This window comes from Mustelus asterias, chromosome X, assembly GCF_964213995.1.
Source record: "Mustelus asterias chromosome X, sMusAst1.hap1.1, whole genome shotgun sequence".
In the NCBI taxonomy this organism is placed as follows: Eukaryota; Metazoa; Chordata; class Chondrichthyes; order Carcharhiniformes; family Triakidae; genus Mustelus; species Mustelus asterias.
Window position 1 is genome coordinate 4,014,072 of NC_135834.1, and position 16,685 is coordinate 4,030,756.

Sequence of the window (16,685 nt, forward strand, 5' to 3'; positions counted from 1 at the left end):
CACCTCCAGCACGATGGCGCTGCTAAACACATCCCCCCTCGCCACGTTCTGAGGGGATTGCTCTCTCCGCAACACCCTGCTCCATCCCTCAGTCACCTCTGACATCCCGCTCCCGCCACAGCTTCCCGTGCACCCTCAGACGATGCACTGCCTGCCCCTTCACCGTCCGAGGTCCCAGACACTCCTCCCAGGGGGTGAAGCAGGGATTCCACTTGTACTGCTGTCCGTTTAGCCGGCTGTACTCACTGCGGCCCGCACCACACGAGAGCGACCAAACCCAGACTGGGTGGTTGCTTCGCGGAGTGGTGTTCCCATTCCTGTTTCTTCACCTGCCCCCTCACCACTTTGGCCTTCTTCCCGGATTCCCTTTCGTCCTTAAATCTCTCCTGTTCCCCACACCTTCCCCCGAAGGTCCCGACCTTCCCTTTCCGTATTCATTCCGCCCTCTTCCCCCCCGTCACTTGCTGAAAACCCGTCAACTTTTCCAGCCTCTGACACATCCTGCTCCCATTTCTGTCCCTCTCTGTCCGTGGATTTCATCTGCCGGATTTCTTCCCCGCTTTGAGGCGAGCTGTTGTCTCTGAGGCTGCAAAGTGGGCGCTGGGGTCCCGGGGAAACAAAATCGAATCCAGCGTGGGTCTGCCCAGGGAGGTTGCGGGTAAAAGCGGCCACCGGCAGCTGCCACTTTTTCTAGTGGGTGGCACAGTGGCTCATACAGCTGCCTCACAGCGCCAGGTGTGCCTGCTTGGCTGGGTGCACTTGGCTGGAACGTGTTTGGCTGGGTGCGCGCGCGGCTGGGTGAGTGGGTGCGCGCATGCATGTGTATGCATTTGCGTGTGCATCCATGTGTATGTATATATGAATGTGCGCACGTATGCATGAGTGCATGTACTTGGGTGGACTGTCATGCCCGTGTATTTGTGTGTGTGTGTATCCGTGTGTGTGTAAGTAGTATTGAAGAAGCCAGAAGCTTTATACCATGCTTTCTCTCTCTCTCTCTCTCTGGTCGCTGCTCTTTCTAGTGGGATTAGTTCACCAAGATTGATGGATATGTAACTAGGCTATTGGTGAACAAGATCTTTGCAAAGAAGGCGAGTTACCCGGAAGAAAGATCTCCCAGTTACAAACCAAATTGTTCCGTCACATTCCCCCCCCCCCACCTTGAGAAAGTTCAAAAGAAAAAGTGAGTGACCACCCCCCCACCACCGGCTCCAGCTGTCCTCTTTTTAGGTCAAACCAAACCAAGTAAACAAACTCAGATTAAATCAGGACAAAGTAAAAGGGGCAGCTCCCCAAAAAGGAGGGGGAACAGCCCGAACAGAAATCAAAGTACAAAGGAAACTTAAAAACATCAAATTAAAATGTGATTATTAGGGTCAATAATGCACCCCAACCCCTGCGGTGCCCAGCGGGCGCGGAAAGCGTCAACCTCGCCCGTGGACACCGCATGCTCCCTCTCCAGGGACAGGAAGCACGACTTGGAAGGTTGCTTTTAAAACTCAGATCTCGCTTTCACCCAATCACAGAATTGTTACAGCACAGAAGGAGGCCATTTGGCCCATCATATATATACCAGCTCTCCAAATGAGCATCGTGACTTAGTGCAAATCCCCTGCTTTTTCCCTGTACCCCCTGCACATTGTTTGAATAGAAACAATCATCTAACGCCCCCTCGAATGCCTCGATTAAACCTGCCTCCACCACACTTCCAGGCAGCGCTCTCCAGGCCCCAACCACTCACTGTGTGAAAAAGCTTTTTTTCACATTACATTTGCTTCTTTTGTAAATCACTTTAAATCTGTGCCCTCTCATTCCTGATCCTTTTACAAACAGGAACAGTTTCTCCCTGTGTATTCTGTCCAGCCCCCTCATGATTTTGAACATCTCGATCAAATCTCTTAACCTTCTTCTCTCCAAGGAGAACAGTCCCAACCTCTCCAATCTATCCTCATAGCTGAAGTTTCTCATAGAAATCATAGAAACCCTACAGTACAGAAGGAGGCCATTCGGCCCATCGAGTCTGCACCGACCACAATCCCACCCAGGCCCTACCCCCACATATTTACCCGCTAATCCCTCTAACCTACGCATCTCGGGACTCTAAGGGGCAATTTTTAACCTGGCCAATCAACCTAACCCGCACATCTTTGGACTGTGGGAGGAAACTGGAGCACCCGGAGGAAACCCACGCAGACACGAGGAGAATGTGCAAACTCCACACAGACAGTGACCCGAGCCGGGAATCGAACCCGGGACCCTGGAGCTGTGAAGCAGCAGTGCTAACCACTGTGCCGCCCCTGGAACCATTCTTGTAAACCTCTTCTGCGCTCTCTCCAGTGCGTTCACATCCTTTCTATAGTGTGGTGCCCAGAACTGTACACAGTACTCCAGCTGAGGTCTATCTAGTGTCTTGTACAAGTTCAGCATAACCCCCCTGCTCTTGTACTCTATGTCCCTATTAATAAAGCCCAGAATGCTATCTGCTTTATTAACTGCTCTCCCCACCTGTCCTGCCACCTTCCCAATCTATGGACAAATACACCCAGGTTCCTCTGCTCCGGTATCCCGTTCCGATCGTGGATCCAGTCTGTCACAAAGGAACAAGATGCCCAAACATTGTCGTTCTTTGTTTTAAAAAGGTATATTTCAATTTAATTCCTTAATTAATGTACAACTTTTTAATGACAATCAAAGGAACAAACAAAACCAAACCCACAGTGCAGGTTTTGCGTGGGCTCTGGATTGACCACATGCAAGACTTTTTTTTTTCCATCCACGGGTTAGCGCCAAGTCCACTTGCAATGGATTCCATTCCAGCGCCCGAGAGTGCATCGGTGCCCCGGCCAGGAGGCGAGGGACGCCATTATTACGCACACACACGCACGCTCAGACACACACACACGCGCAAATGTGCACATACACACACATACATGTGCACAGCCAACGATTCACACAATGGGCAGTTGAAAGGGGAAATTTGCCCCTCGGGGTTGGGCTTTGGTATTTACCCCTTCAACCACCTCCCCCCTCCCCCAGCACCGGAAACATGGCTTTAAACTGCCTCCAAACCTGGGGCTGCAAAGATTTGCCACTCTCCCCCCGAAGCTTTGCGACTGTCACAGTGCAGCTCCCAACGTTGTCACAGCCGGCTCCGCCAATCACCGCGCCCGCTGCAAGGCCACAGGCCAGAGTCAAACCAGACAACGCAAGCAGTCGGAAAATAAAAGGAGGAATTTCAAAGCCCCCAAATCCTGCTGCTGGGGGAGGAAAAGCGACGGGTCTGGGATCATCGGGGAGGCTTGTCCCAGCCACAGGAGCTGGGCCTGTCAGGGCCCCCGGGTGTCGTCTTTAACCTGGGCGATGGCGGGAGGACGGCCGGGGTGAGGTGGGGAAGGGGGTGGAATGTCCGCATTGACAAAGAGCAGCACCGTTACTTAAAGAGGCTACAAGAGGCTACTGTGAGGGATGGATTTGAGGGAGGTGTGACCATGTGTATGGCCTGGGATTAGGTCTTTGGCTTGGGCCTCAGGCTTTTCCAACAGCGCCAGGTAGCGTACAAATGGACACACCTGGCTCAAAATCCTTTAGGGATGACACAGACTCCACCCCCCCCCGCCCCGGCGACCTGCCCCCACCTTACCCCAAAGTCTGGCCTACAATGGCCGCCTCCAGCTCCCCGCCTCCCCTCTGCCAGCACTCCGGCCCATTCCGAATGGAGCCTCTGTGTTTGGGACAATGTGGCAGCAAGTCCCCCCCCCTCCCCGCCCCCCGCCCCCATCCCTCCCTCAGCCAAAAGGAAGGAAAGAAGAATCACATTGGTCAATCCTGGCTCTGTCAGCCAGTGGAAAATATAACATATAAAATATATTGCACTCTGAGAACAGTTTGAAAAATGTACATCAAAACCCATCGACATCACGGTGCAGTGACAGCCGGAGCAGTGAAAGAATGGCTTACAAATCACAATCAGTGCTTTCTGAATCATTTCCTTAAATAAAATGGATGAAGAAATTCACGCTAAGCTCCTGAGAGGGTCCCACAGCCGGGACTGTTGCTCCTTTGACCTGGGGTGGATAGTCCAGTTGGGACGGCAGTGCTGTCCGCAGCAAGGAAGAAAGCAGTGCAGTGTCCCTCCTCTGTCACCTTGCCCATGTCCGTCTGATCGCAAAGACTCGAGAGACTTAAGCGTCCGATGCGGCCTGTGGTTTGAGCTGCGCCGTTTCCATCGCTGTTCCAAGTGGCAGCTTTGATCGCTTGAAAAAACCAAGCTACAAGCACAGAGAGAGAGAGAGAGAGAGAGTGAATGGGCGGCGCGGCGAGGGCGGCGCGGCGAGGGCGGCGCGGCGAGGGCGGCGCGGCGAGGGCGGCGCGGGGGCGGCGCGGCGAGGGCGGCGCGGCGAGGGCGGCGCGGCACGCACGCGCACACACACAGAGGCACACATCCACTGACCTCGACAGCTCCAAAATCCACTGCATCTTGGAATGTCGAGTGTGGGCTAATTCCCGGGGAGGTGAGTGAAGGGGATGGATTGGGGACAAGGGGAAAGGTACCTTGTATAGGATAAAGATGAGCAGTGCCAGGAGGAGCAGGCCCAGTAACACAGCCAGGATGATGATCCAGAGAGGCACAGCGTACGAACTCTCAGGCTTGATCCACACCAGAGACTTGGAGACCTGCACACAAACACAGCCAGCTGACTCCCAACCATCACTCCCAACACAGTGCAGCAGGCAGCCCCGTGGCCAGCTCAGTCTCCTCCCTCCCTCATGTTCCAGTATCGGCCCAGTGTGTCAGTGCTGGCTCTCTCACTGAGCAACGCATTGAAGGACATTTCCCCCCCCCCCCCACCCCTCGCTCCCCCCCCACACCTCCGTAACCCTGCACATTCTTCCCTTGGATAACCATCCAATTCTCTTTTAATTTGATTTATTGTCACATGTATTGGGAGACCGTGAAAAGTATTGTTTCTTGCGCGCTATACAGACAAAGCATACATAGAACATAGAACATTACAGGCCCTTCGGCCCTCGATGTTGCGCCGACCAGTGGAACTAATCTAAAGCCCCTCTAATCTACACTATTCCAATATCATCCATATGTTTATCCAATAACCATTTGAATGCTCTTAATGTTGGCGAGTCCACTACTGTTGCAGGCAGGGCATTCCACGCCCTTACTACTCTCCGAGTAAAGAACCTACCTCGAACATCTGTCCTATATCTCTCACCCCTCAATTTAAAGCTATGTCCCCTCGTGCTAGCCATCACCATCCGAGGAAAAAGGCTCTCACGATCCACCCTATCTAATCCTCTGATCATCTTGTATGCCTCTATTAAGTTACCTCTTAACCTTCTTCTCTCTCACGAAATCAACCTCAAGCCCCTCAGCCTTTCCTCATAAGACCTTCCCACCATACCAGGCAACATCCTGGTAAATCTCCTCTGCACCCTTTCCAATGCATCCACATCCTTCCTATAATGTGGCGACCAGAACTGTACGCAATACTCCAAGTGTGGCCGCACCAGAGTTTTGTACAGTTGCAGCATGACCTCCTGGCTCCGAAACTCAATCCCTCTCCCAATAAAAGCTAACACTCCGTACGCCTTCTTAACAACCCTATCAACCTGGGTGCCAACTTTCAGGGATCTATGAACATGGACACCGAGATCTCTCTGTTCATCCACACTACCAAGTATCTTACCATTAGCCCAGTACCCTGTAATCCTGTTACTCCTTCCAAAGTGAATCACCTCACACTTTTCCGCATTAAACTCCATTTGCCACCTCTCAGCCCAGCTCTGCAGCTTATCTATGTCCCTCTGTAACCTGCTACTTCCCTCCGCACTGTCTACAACTCCACCGACTTTAGTGTCATCCGCAAATTTACTAACTCATCCTTCTACGCCCTCATCCAGGTCATTAATAAAAATGACAAACAGCAGTGGCCCCAAAACAGATCCTTGCGGTCCACCACTAGTAACTGAACTCCAGGATGAACATTTCCCATCAACCACCACCCTCTGTCTTCTTACAGCTAGCCAATTCCTGATCCAAACCGCTAAATCACCCTCAATCCCATGCCTCCGTATCTTCTGCAATAGCCTACCATGGGGAACCTTATCAAACGCTTTACTGAAATCCATATCAACCGCTTTACCCTCATCCACCTCTTTGGTCACCTTCTCAAAGAACTCAATAAGGTTTGTGAGGCACGACCTACCCTTCACAAAACCGTGCTGACTATCCCTAATCAAATTATTCCTTTCTAGGTGATTATAAATCCTATCTCTTATAATCCTTTCCAAAACTTTGCCCACAACAGAAGTAAGGCTCACCGGTCTATAATTACCAGGGTTGTCCCTACTCCCCTTCTTTAACAAGGGGACAACATTTGCTATCCTCCAGTCTTCTGGCACTGTTCCTGTAGACAATGACGACACAAAGATCAAAGCCAAAGGCTCTGCAATCTCCACCCGAGCTTCCCAGAGAATCCTGGAATGAATCCCATCCGGCCCAGGGGACTTATCTATTTTCACACTTTCCAGAATTGCTAACACCTCCTCCTTATGAACCTCAATCCCGTCTAGTCCAATAGCCTGTATCTCAGTATTCTCCTTGACAACATTGTCTTTTTCCTGCGTGAATACTGACAAAAAATATTCATTTAGTGCCTCTCCTATCTCTTCAGACTCCACGCACAACTTCCCACTACTGTCCTTGACTGGCCCTAATCTTACCCTAGTTATTCGTTTACTCCTGACATACCTATAGAAAGCTTTAGGGTTTTCCTTGATCCTACCTGCCAAAGGCCTCTCATGTCCCCTCCTAGCTCTTCTTAACTCTTTCTTTTGGTCCTTCCTGGCTAACTTGTAACTCTCAAGCTCCCTAAGTGAGCCTTCACGTCTCATCTTTACATAAGTCTCCTTCTTCCTCTTCACAAGAGATTCAACCTCCTTAGTAAACCACAGTTCCCTCACACATCTGCTTCCTCCCTGCCTGACAGGTACATATTTATCAAGGACGCGCAGTAGCTGTTCCTTGAACAAGTTCCACATTACAATTGTGCCCATTCCCTGCAGTTTCCTTCCCCAACCTATGCATCCTAAATCTCGCCTAATCGCATCATAATTTCCTTTCCCCCAGCTATAACTCTTGCCCTTTGGTATATACCTATCCCTTTCCATCGCTAAAGTAAACGTAATAGAATTGTGGTCACTGTCACCAAAGTGCTCACCTACCTCCAAATCTAACACCTGGCCTGGTTCATTACCCAGTACCAAATCCAATGTGGCCTCGCCTCTTGTTGGTCTATCTACATACTGTGTCAGGAAGCCTTCCTGCACACATTGGACAAAAACTGACCCATCTAAAGTACTCGAACTATAGCTTTTCCAGTCAATATTTGCAAAGTTAAAGTCCCCCATAACAACTACCCTGTTACTTTCACTCCTATCCAGAATCATCTTTGCAATCCTTTCCTCTACATCTCTGGAACTTTTCGGAGGTCTATAAAAAACTCCCAACAGGGTGACCTCTCCTTTCCTGCTTCTAACCTCAGCCCAAACTACCTCAGTAGACGAGTCCTCATCAAATGTCCTTTCTGCCACCGTAATACTGTCCTTGACTAACAATGCCACACCTCCCCCTCTTTTACCACCTTCCCTGCTCTTACTGAAACATCTAAACCCCGGAACCTGCAACAACCATTCCTGTCCCTGTCTATCCATACCGTTCATAGAGTACATAGGGGGAGAAGGAAAGGAGAGAGTGCAGAATGTAGTGTTACAGTCACAGATAGGGTGTAGAGAAAGATCAACTTAATATTTGATTTGATTTATTGTCACATGTATTGGGATACAGTGAAAAGTATTGTTTCTTGCGCGCTATACAGACAAAGCATACCGTTCATAGAGGACATAGGGGAGAAGGAAAGGAGAGGGTGCAGAATGTAGTGTTACAGTCACAGCTAGGGTATAGAGAAAGATCAACTTCTCGGTCCTTCCACCAATAGGAACAATTTCTCCCTCTCTATCCAGCCCCCTCATGATTTTGAACATTCTATCAAATCTCCTCCTGACCTTCCCTTCTCCAAGGAGAACAGTCCCAACTTCTCCAATCTCCCCACATCACTGAATTCCTCATCCCTGGAATCATTCTACTGAATCAATTCTGCACTCTCTCGAAACCCTTCACATCCTTCCTATAGTGTGGCGTCCAGAACTGGCACAATATTCCAGTTGATACTGAACTGGTGTTTTATACAAGTTTAACACAGAAACTAAAAGCAGGAGGAGGCCATTCGGCCCTTCGATCCTGCCCCGCCATTCATTTATATTCATGGCTGATCATCAAATTCAATATCCTGATCCCCCCTTCCCCCCATATCCCTCGATCCCGTTCGCCCCAAGAGCGATATCTAATTTCTTCTTGAAATCACACAACGTTTTGGCCTCAACTACTTTCTGTGGGAGTGAATTCCACACATTCACCACCCTCTGGGTGAAGAAATTTCTCCTCACCTCAGTCCGAAAAGGTTTACCCCTTATCCTCAAACTATGACCCCTAGTTCTGGACTCCCCCACCATCGGGAACATTCTTTCTGAATCTACCCTGTCTAACCCTGTTAGAATTTTATAAGTTTCTATGAGATCCCCTCTCACTCTTCTAAACTCCAGTGAATATAATCCTAACCAACTCAGTCTCTCCTCATATGACAGACCTGCCATCCCAGGAATCAGCCTGGTAAACCTTCGCTGCGCTCCCTCTATAGCAAGGACATCCTTCCTCAGATAAGGACACCAAAACTGCACACAATACTCCAGGTGTGGCCTCACCAACGCCCTGTACAATTGCAGCAAAACATCCCTACCCCTATACTCAAATCCTCTCGCTATGAAGGCCAACATACTATTTGCCTTCTTTACTGCCTGCTGTACCTGCGCGCTTACTTTCAGCGACTGATGCACGAGGACTCCAAGGTCTCGCTGAGTATACACCTCTCTCAATTTACACCCATTCAAATAATAATCTGTCTGCCTATTATTGCTACCAAAGTGGATAACCTCACATTTATCCACATTATACTGCTTTATATGCAACATAACCCCCTTGCTCTTGTACTCTGTGCCCCTATTAAGAAGCCCAGAATACTATCTGCTTTATTAACCACACTCTCAACCTGCTTTGCATTGATTTATACACATACACCCCCAGGTGCCTTTGTTCCTTAATGTGGAGGGTACAGGAGAAAAGGAGCAGAAATCGGCAAATTCAGCCCTTCGGGCCTGCTCCGCCATCCAATCAGATCATGGCTGATCTCTCCCTGCTCTCAAATCCACCTCCCCACCTGTTCCCCATATCCCCTTATCCCTTTTTCTACTGGAAATATATCCATCCCCTTCCTGAAACCAGTCAATGATTCAGACTCCCCCACGCTCTGGGGCAGCGAGTTACACAAATTCATCCCCCTCGGCGAGAAGTAGTTCCTCCTCATCTCAGTTTTAAATCTACCGCCTCTCGACCTATACCTGTGACCTCGTGTTCGAGATTGCCCCACAAGGGGAAACATTTGGTCCACATTTACTTTATCAATCCCATATCCCTCGATCAGATCCCCCCTCATCCTTCTGAACTCCAACGAGTACAAACCCAAACTGTTTAATCTCTCCTCATACGTCAACCCTTTCATCCCCGGAATCAATCTGGTGAATCTCCTCTGAACTGCCTCCAATCCCACCCACATCCTTCCTCAAATAAGGGGACCACAACTGGACACAATACTCCAGATGTGGTCTCACCAACACCCTGTACAATTGCAACAACACTTCTCTACTTTTATACTCCAGCCTCTTTGCAATAAATGTTACAGATTACCTTATCACTCACACCTAGCTGAATGCCAAACCTTACTGCGCTCAAAAGACCACTAAACAGGCATCTGAAACCACTCCGAAGGGTTCCAGGGATGCTTTCGAGGTGCTTGGGAGATTTTGATATGTTGGATTCTTGGCTTTGATGCTTCTAAGTTCAGGCATTGTCCAGCAGGTGGCAGTATTGAAGCATCAGCAAAGCTCAAAGTTTAAAGTTTGTCTATTAGTGTCACAAGTAGGCTGACATTAACACTGCAATGAAGTTCCTGTGAAAATCCCCTAGTCGCCACACTCCTGTTCGGGTACACTGAGGGAGAATTTAGCACGGCCAATCCACCTAACCAGCACGTCTTTCGGACTGTGGGAGGAAACCGGAGCACCCGGAGGAAACCCACGTAGACAGGGGGAGAATGTGCAGACTCCGCACAGACAGTGACCCAAGCTGGGAATTGAACCCGGGTCCCTGGCGCTGTGAGGCAGCAGTGCTAACTACTGTGCCACCGTGCTACCCAGCAGCCAACATGGCCGAGAATTAATTCCTCTCCTCCTGACTGATCCTCCCAGAGTACAGATGCTCCCTCGCAGTCAGGATCGTTCACGTCAGGCAGGCGACTGGGCACAGCACGGTTCCATCCAGACCACGGCTGTCTTTTAAGCAGGTGCAAGGTGGCAGCAGAGGGCACGGGATTGGCACCGCACAGTTTTGCCTTTCAAGTAGGTTCAAATGGGCAAAGTGCCAGGTTTGCTGTACCCCTTGGTGCTCCTCTCTCTCTCTCTGTCCGACCATCTCTTGTATCTGTCTGTAGTGAGAAAGACCCCCCCCACGCCGGCACTGGGGTCGCCCCAGGCAGTGCCACCTTCAGCATCGGGTCACGGTGGGCTACATGACGATGGCGGGTCAAAGGCAAGCGAGTGTTTGACCGCGACCCCCGTCTCACAAGGGATCCGGGGGGGCTTGGGAGGGTGGATTCACAGAGGATCTTGCGCCCTTCGTGGGAGAGATCAGCAACGAGGGGGGACAGCTTCAAAGTGAGGAGTCTCCATTCAGAACGGAGATGAGAAATATTTCTGAGGATGGTTTGTCTGTGGAACTCACTTACCCAGGGAGCGGTGGAGCCAGATTTTACCATTGCGCTGTGCCCGTTTTCGGGCGCGTAAACTTGGGAAAGTCGGACATGAGGCGAGTAGCGCGATCCGCGCCGGTTCCCCCTGTACCAAGACCCGAAAATGGCCGCGATCTGGAGCGTGCCCGAAACGGGCGCGACGGCCATTTAAATGCATTTGCACACATTTAAATTGACTTAATGGGCTGCACGCCCAACCTTACCGGAACTTCCCCCTTTCCCACCGCGTTCGCCCGTCCGGAATCGGCATGAAACAGGCATGGTCCACAAAGGTGCAAAGATGCACCATAGAAAGTATCCTTTCTGGTTGTATCACAGCTTGGTGTGGGATCCTGCTCTGCCCCAAGACCGCAAAGAGTCGTGAACATAGCCCACTCCATCACACAAACCAGCCTCCCATCCATTGGCTCCGTCTACACTTCCCGCTGCCTTGGGAAAAGCAGCCGGCATAATCAAGGACCCCACACACCCCGGACATTCTCTCTTCCACCTTCTTCCATCAGGAAAAAGATACAAAAGTCTGAGGTCACGTACCAGCCGACTCAAGAACAGCTTCTTCCCTGCTGCCGTCAGACTTTTGAATGGACCTACCCCGCATTAAGCTGATCTTTCTCTACACCCTAGCTATGACTGTAACACTACATTCTGCACTCTCTCCTTTCCTTCTCTATGAACGGTATGCTTTGTCTGTATAGCGTGCTAGAAACAATACTTTTCACTGTATCCCAATACATGTGACAATAATAAATCAAATCAAATATTAAGCTGATCTTTCTCTACACCCTAGCTGTAACTGTAACACTACATTCTGCACCCTCTCCTTTCCTTCTCCCCTATGTACTCTATGAACGGTATGCTTTGTCTGTATAGCACACAAGAAACAATACTTTTCACTGTCTCCCAGTACATGTGACAATAATAAATCAAATTAAGTCAATTCCTCCGCTTGTCGACCTCCCCGAGGCACCTCGTTGTCCTGATTTATTACAAAATGTGGACATTTCCAGCATTATTCACGCTTCCGGCTGCAACTCCGTCTCCATCACAGCACGCAAGGTGAGGACTGACGCGAGCCGTGTTGGATTGTCAAGCGGAACATCGCAAAAGGCAGCCACACGACAGGAGGAGGAGAACTTACCACATACGTCCCTTTCGGATAGTCATTCGGAGGGATCCGGTAGGGCAAACGGTGAACCTGGAATGTAGCGTTACACTGCAGCGTGAAGGGATGATTCTCCCTCTGCAAAAACACAAAGACATGCACTGAGATCGGCAAGAGCTCGACAGGGATCCCTGCGCCTCGTCCAATGTGAGATAGGGAAAGAAACTGCCCATGTTCCACACCAGACCCCAGCATCACTGTAAAATCATCCAGGGCAGCACCACCTTGCCCCACAGTGACACACTGAAGACTGTGGAGGAACAGAGAGATCTTGGGGTCCATATCCACAGATCTCTAAAGGTTGCCACTCAAGTGGATAGAGCTGTGAAGAAGGCATATAGTGTGTTAGCTTTTATTAACAGGGGGTTGGAGTTTAAGAGCCGTGGGGTGATGCTGCAACTGTACAGGACCTTGGTGAGACCGCATTTGGAATATTGCGTGCAGTTCTGGTCACCTCACTATAAGAAGGACGTGGAAGCGCTGGAAAGAGTGCAGAGGAGATTTACCAGGATGCTGCCTGGTTTGGAGTGTCGGTCTTATGAGGAAAGGTTGAGGGAGCTGGGGCTGTTCTCTCTGGAGCGGAGGAGATTGAGGGGAGACTTAATAGAGGTTTATAAAATGATGAAGGGGATAGATCGAGTGAACGTTCAAAGACTATTTCCTCGGGTGGATGGAGCTATTACAAGGGGGCATAACTATAGGGTTCATGGTGGGAGATATAGGAAGGATATCAGAGGTAGGTTCTTTACGCAGAGAGTGGTTGGGGTGTGGAATGGACTGCCTGCAGTGATAGTGGAGTCAGACACTTTAGGAACATTTAAGCGGTTATTGGATAGGCACATGGAGCACACCAGGATGGTAGGGAGTGGGATAGCTTGATCTTGGTTTCAGATGAAGGTCGGCGCAACATCGTGGGCCGAAGGGCCTGTTCTGTGCTGTACTGTTCTATGTTCTACACTTCCCAATTCAGCACAGAATATCAAACTAGACAGGTTAGATACAGGTTAGATACTCCCTCTACACTGTCCCCCATCAAACACTCCCAGGACAGGTACAGCACGGGGTGAGATACAGAGTAAAGCTCCCTCTACACTGTCCCCATCAAACACTCCCAGGACAGGTACAGCACGGGGTTAGATACAGAGTAAAGCTCCCTCTACACTGTCCCCCATCAAACACTCCCAGGACAGGTACAGCACGGGGTTAGATACAGAGTAAAGCTCCCTCTACACTGTCCCCCATCAAACACTCCCAGGACAGGTACAGCACGGGGTTAGAGACAGAGTAAAGCTCCCTCTGCACTGTCCCCATCAAACACTCCCAGGACAGGTACAGCACGGGGTTAGAGACAGAGTAAAGCTCCCTCTACACTGTCCCCATCAAACACTCCCAGGACAGGTACAGCACGGGGTTAGATACAGAGTAAAGCTCCCTCTACACTGTCCCCATCAAACACTCCCAGGACAGGTACAGCACGGGGTTAGATACAGAGTAAAGCTCCCTCTACACTGTCCCCCATCAAACACTCCCAGGACAGGTACAGCACGGGGTTAGATACAGAGTAAAGCTCCCTCTACACTGTCCCCCATCAAACACTCCCAGGACAGGTACAGCACGGGGTTAGAGACAGAGTAAAGCTCCCTCTGCACTGTCCCCATCAAACACTCCCAGGACAGGTACAGCACGGGGTTAGAGACAGAGTAAAGCTCCCTCTACACTGTCCCCATCAAACACTCCCAGGACAGGTACAGCACGGCGTTAGATACAGAGTAAAGCTCCCTCTACACTGTCCCCATCAAACACTCCCAGGACAGGTACAGCACGGGGTTAGATACAGAGTAAAGCTCCCTCTACACTGTCCCCCATCAAACACTCCCAGGACAGGTACAGCGCGGGGTTAGATACAGAGTAAAGCTCCCTCTACACTGTCCCCATCAAACACTCCCAGGACAGGGACAGCAAGGGGTTAGATACAGAGTAAAGCTCCCTCTACACTGTCCCCCATCAAACACTCCCAGGACAGGTACAGCACGGGGTTAGATACAGGGTAAAGCTCCCTGTACACTGTCCCCATCAAACACTCCCAGGACAGGTACAGCACAGGGTTAGATACAGAGTAAAGCTCCCTCTACACTGTCCCCCATCAAACACTCCCAGGACAGGTACAGCACGGGGTTAGAGACAGAGTAAAGCTCCCTCTACTTGTCTGGGCACTAACCCGGTCACTTGGATCCATTACCCGTGGGCATGCCATGCCACCCCCTTCTCGTCTCCCCCCCTTCCCTTCCCCCCACCAGTTGCAGACGAGGCGTTGAACCTCCACCCCCCACCCTGTCTGGTTGTCATTCCCGTGAGGGGGTGTGGGGGGGGGGGGGGGGGGGGGGGGGGGGGGGGGGGGGAGAGTTACCTTGAGGAAGGTGTGTGCCCACACCCGCGAGCGGATTTCCAATGCCACGCTGCCACCCCGCTCCAGCAAGCCCACCTCGCAGATCACGTGCAGACACTCCACGTGCTGGCAGCTCTGCCAAGAGAAAGGGTGAGAGATGCCAGTTAGTACCCGAGGAAGGACACAGCGCCACCCCAAAAGTTGAGCCCCCTCCCATTTGCGCCAATCGCTGCCGCCACGCTTGGTGACAGTGGGCAGAGTTGCCGTGGGGAAGGAGTTGCCAGTCTGTCCGAAGTGGAGTGGTTAGCGCACTACCCCCCCCTGCTGGGCATTGGGTTGGGCGCATGGAGACAACTTGCTTTTCTTTGGTTCTCATGAAACCTCCCCCCCTCTCTGCTCATTTGCCTTGACCAGTACACTTGATTCACCATTGATCGATGGGTTCCCCCACTGCTGGGGTACCAGGCGCGTGCCAATCCATGCCTGTCTCAACAGCGCTCAACTTCAGGTGCCCTCAGCTGGCATCAGCAACCCGCCCAGCCCTTCAGGATTCTTGGCTTTGAAGAACTCGCCCGTGGCATCTCGGTAGACGACGCAGGGAAGGCCTGAGGAAGGCAACGCCCCCATGAAGACTTGCTCCCACAGAATGATGAGCAGGAGAACAGTCCCTGGCTTGTCGATGCCCAAGTCTGAATGCCCCTTGACTGCCCCACTGGGCCAGGATCATGTGCACCATCTTTCAGAATGCTAGGTGGTTGGCACAAATGCGATTGACACAAAGTGCATCCAAGTGATCTCTTAGACCGGGGCCATTGGGAGAGATGGCGGCGTGGGGGGCGTGGGGGGGGGGGGGGGGGGTGTGGGGGGTGGGGTGTCTTTTAGATGAACGTCAGGTCTTCCAGCCAATTTGAGCCAACTCAGTCTTGCTGTCTATCCCCCCTGCATAGCCAGGGAGGGTCGGAAAATCGCTCCCCCCCACCTCCGTGATAGAGCTTGTAAAACAGATCCGGACTGATCGAACTCCAGGGTTGGCTTAAAAGCAAATGACTGCGGACGTTGGAATCTGAAACCAAGAGTGAAAATGCTGGAAAATCTCAGCAGGTCTGGCAGCAGCTGTAAGAGCTGACGTTTCCAGTCCAGATGACCCTTTGTCAACGCTGTGTCAAAGCTCTGGCGAAGCGTCATCTGGACTCGGAACGTCAGCTCGTTCCTCTCCTTACAGATGCTGCCAGACCTGCTGAGATTTTCCAGCATTTTCCCTCCAGGGTTGGCTTGCCAGTTGGCGGAGCAGAGTCCAAACTTGGCACTGTGAATTGCCCGTCGATATAGTTCCACCGCTATTCGCCATCGCAACGTTCCTCTCTGTGAGCAGGAGCCCCCTAAAAGATTGGATTGGGACTTCATGACTGCTCTATGTCTCACCCCCCCCCCCCCCCCCCCCCGGTTACACTTGGCTCGAGTGCTGCAGCTTTCCGTGGGCAACCTGGACAACCATCTCATGACAGCAGCGGCCATTTTGTGGCCACGCTAAAGCAGAATCCCTCCCCCGCAGGCGCTGGCAACAATTTCCTTCGCAGTTCATCCACCGCTTCCCAAAGCGCTTGCGCCCTCGATAACAGCCACACCGTCCAAGCATCTGCAGCCCTGTCGCAAAACGCATCGTAGTGGCAGCTTGATAGAATTCAACTGAATTGATTTATTATTGTCACATGTATTGGGATACAGTGAAAAGTATTGAATCTTGCGCGCTATGCAGACAAAGCATACCGTTCATAGAGTACATCGGAGAGAAGGAAAGGAGAGGGTGCAGAATATAGTGTTACAGTCATAGCTAGGGTGTAGAGAAAGATCAGCTTAATATATGGTAGGACCATTCAAAAGTCTGATGGCAGCAGGGAAGAAGCTGTTCTTGAGTTGGTTGGTACTTGATCTCAGGCTTTTGTATCTTTTTCCCGACGGAAGAAGGTGGAAGAGAGAATGTCCGGGGGTGCGTGGGGTCCTTGATTATGCTGCCTGCTTTTCCCCGAGGCAGCGGGAAGTGTAGACAGAGTCAATGGATGGGAGGCTGGTTTGCGTGATGGATTGGGCTTCGTTCACGATCCTTTGTAGTTTCTTGCGGTCTTGGGCAGAGCAGGAGCCATAC

General features: G+C 51.1%; 1 protein-coding gene across 1 annotated transcript in view; it reads right to left on the reverse strand.

Annotated features, from left to right (window-relative positions):
* Nucleotides 1–2,638: 2,638 nt before the first annotated feature.
* Nucleotides 2,639–16,685, reverse strand: part of LOC144481844 (integrin alpha-5-like) — a 160,048-nt gene continuing 146,001 nt past the window's right edge. Inside the window, exons 24-27 of the mRNA XM_078200996.1 lie at nucleotides 14,564–14,677; nucleotides 12,133–12,234; nucleotides 4,552–4,674; nucleotides 2,639–4,268 (exon numbers count right to left, since the gene is read on the reverse strand). Of these exons, the coding sequence (XP_078057122.1) occupies nucleotides 4,182–4,268; nucleotides 4,552–4,674; nucleotides 12,133–12,234; nucleotides 14,564–14,677 (426 nt within the window). The 3' untranslated portion in view covers nucleotides 2,639–4,181. The remainder of the gene's footprint in view (nucleotides 4,269–4,551; nucleotides 4,675–12,132; nucleotides 12,235–14,563; nucleotides 14,678–16,685) is intronic.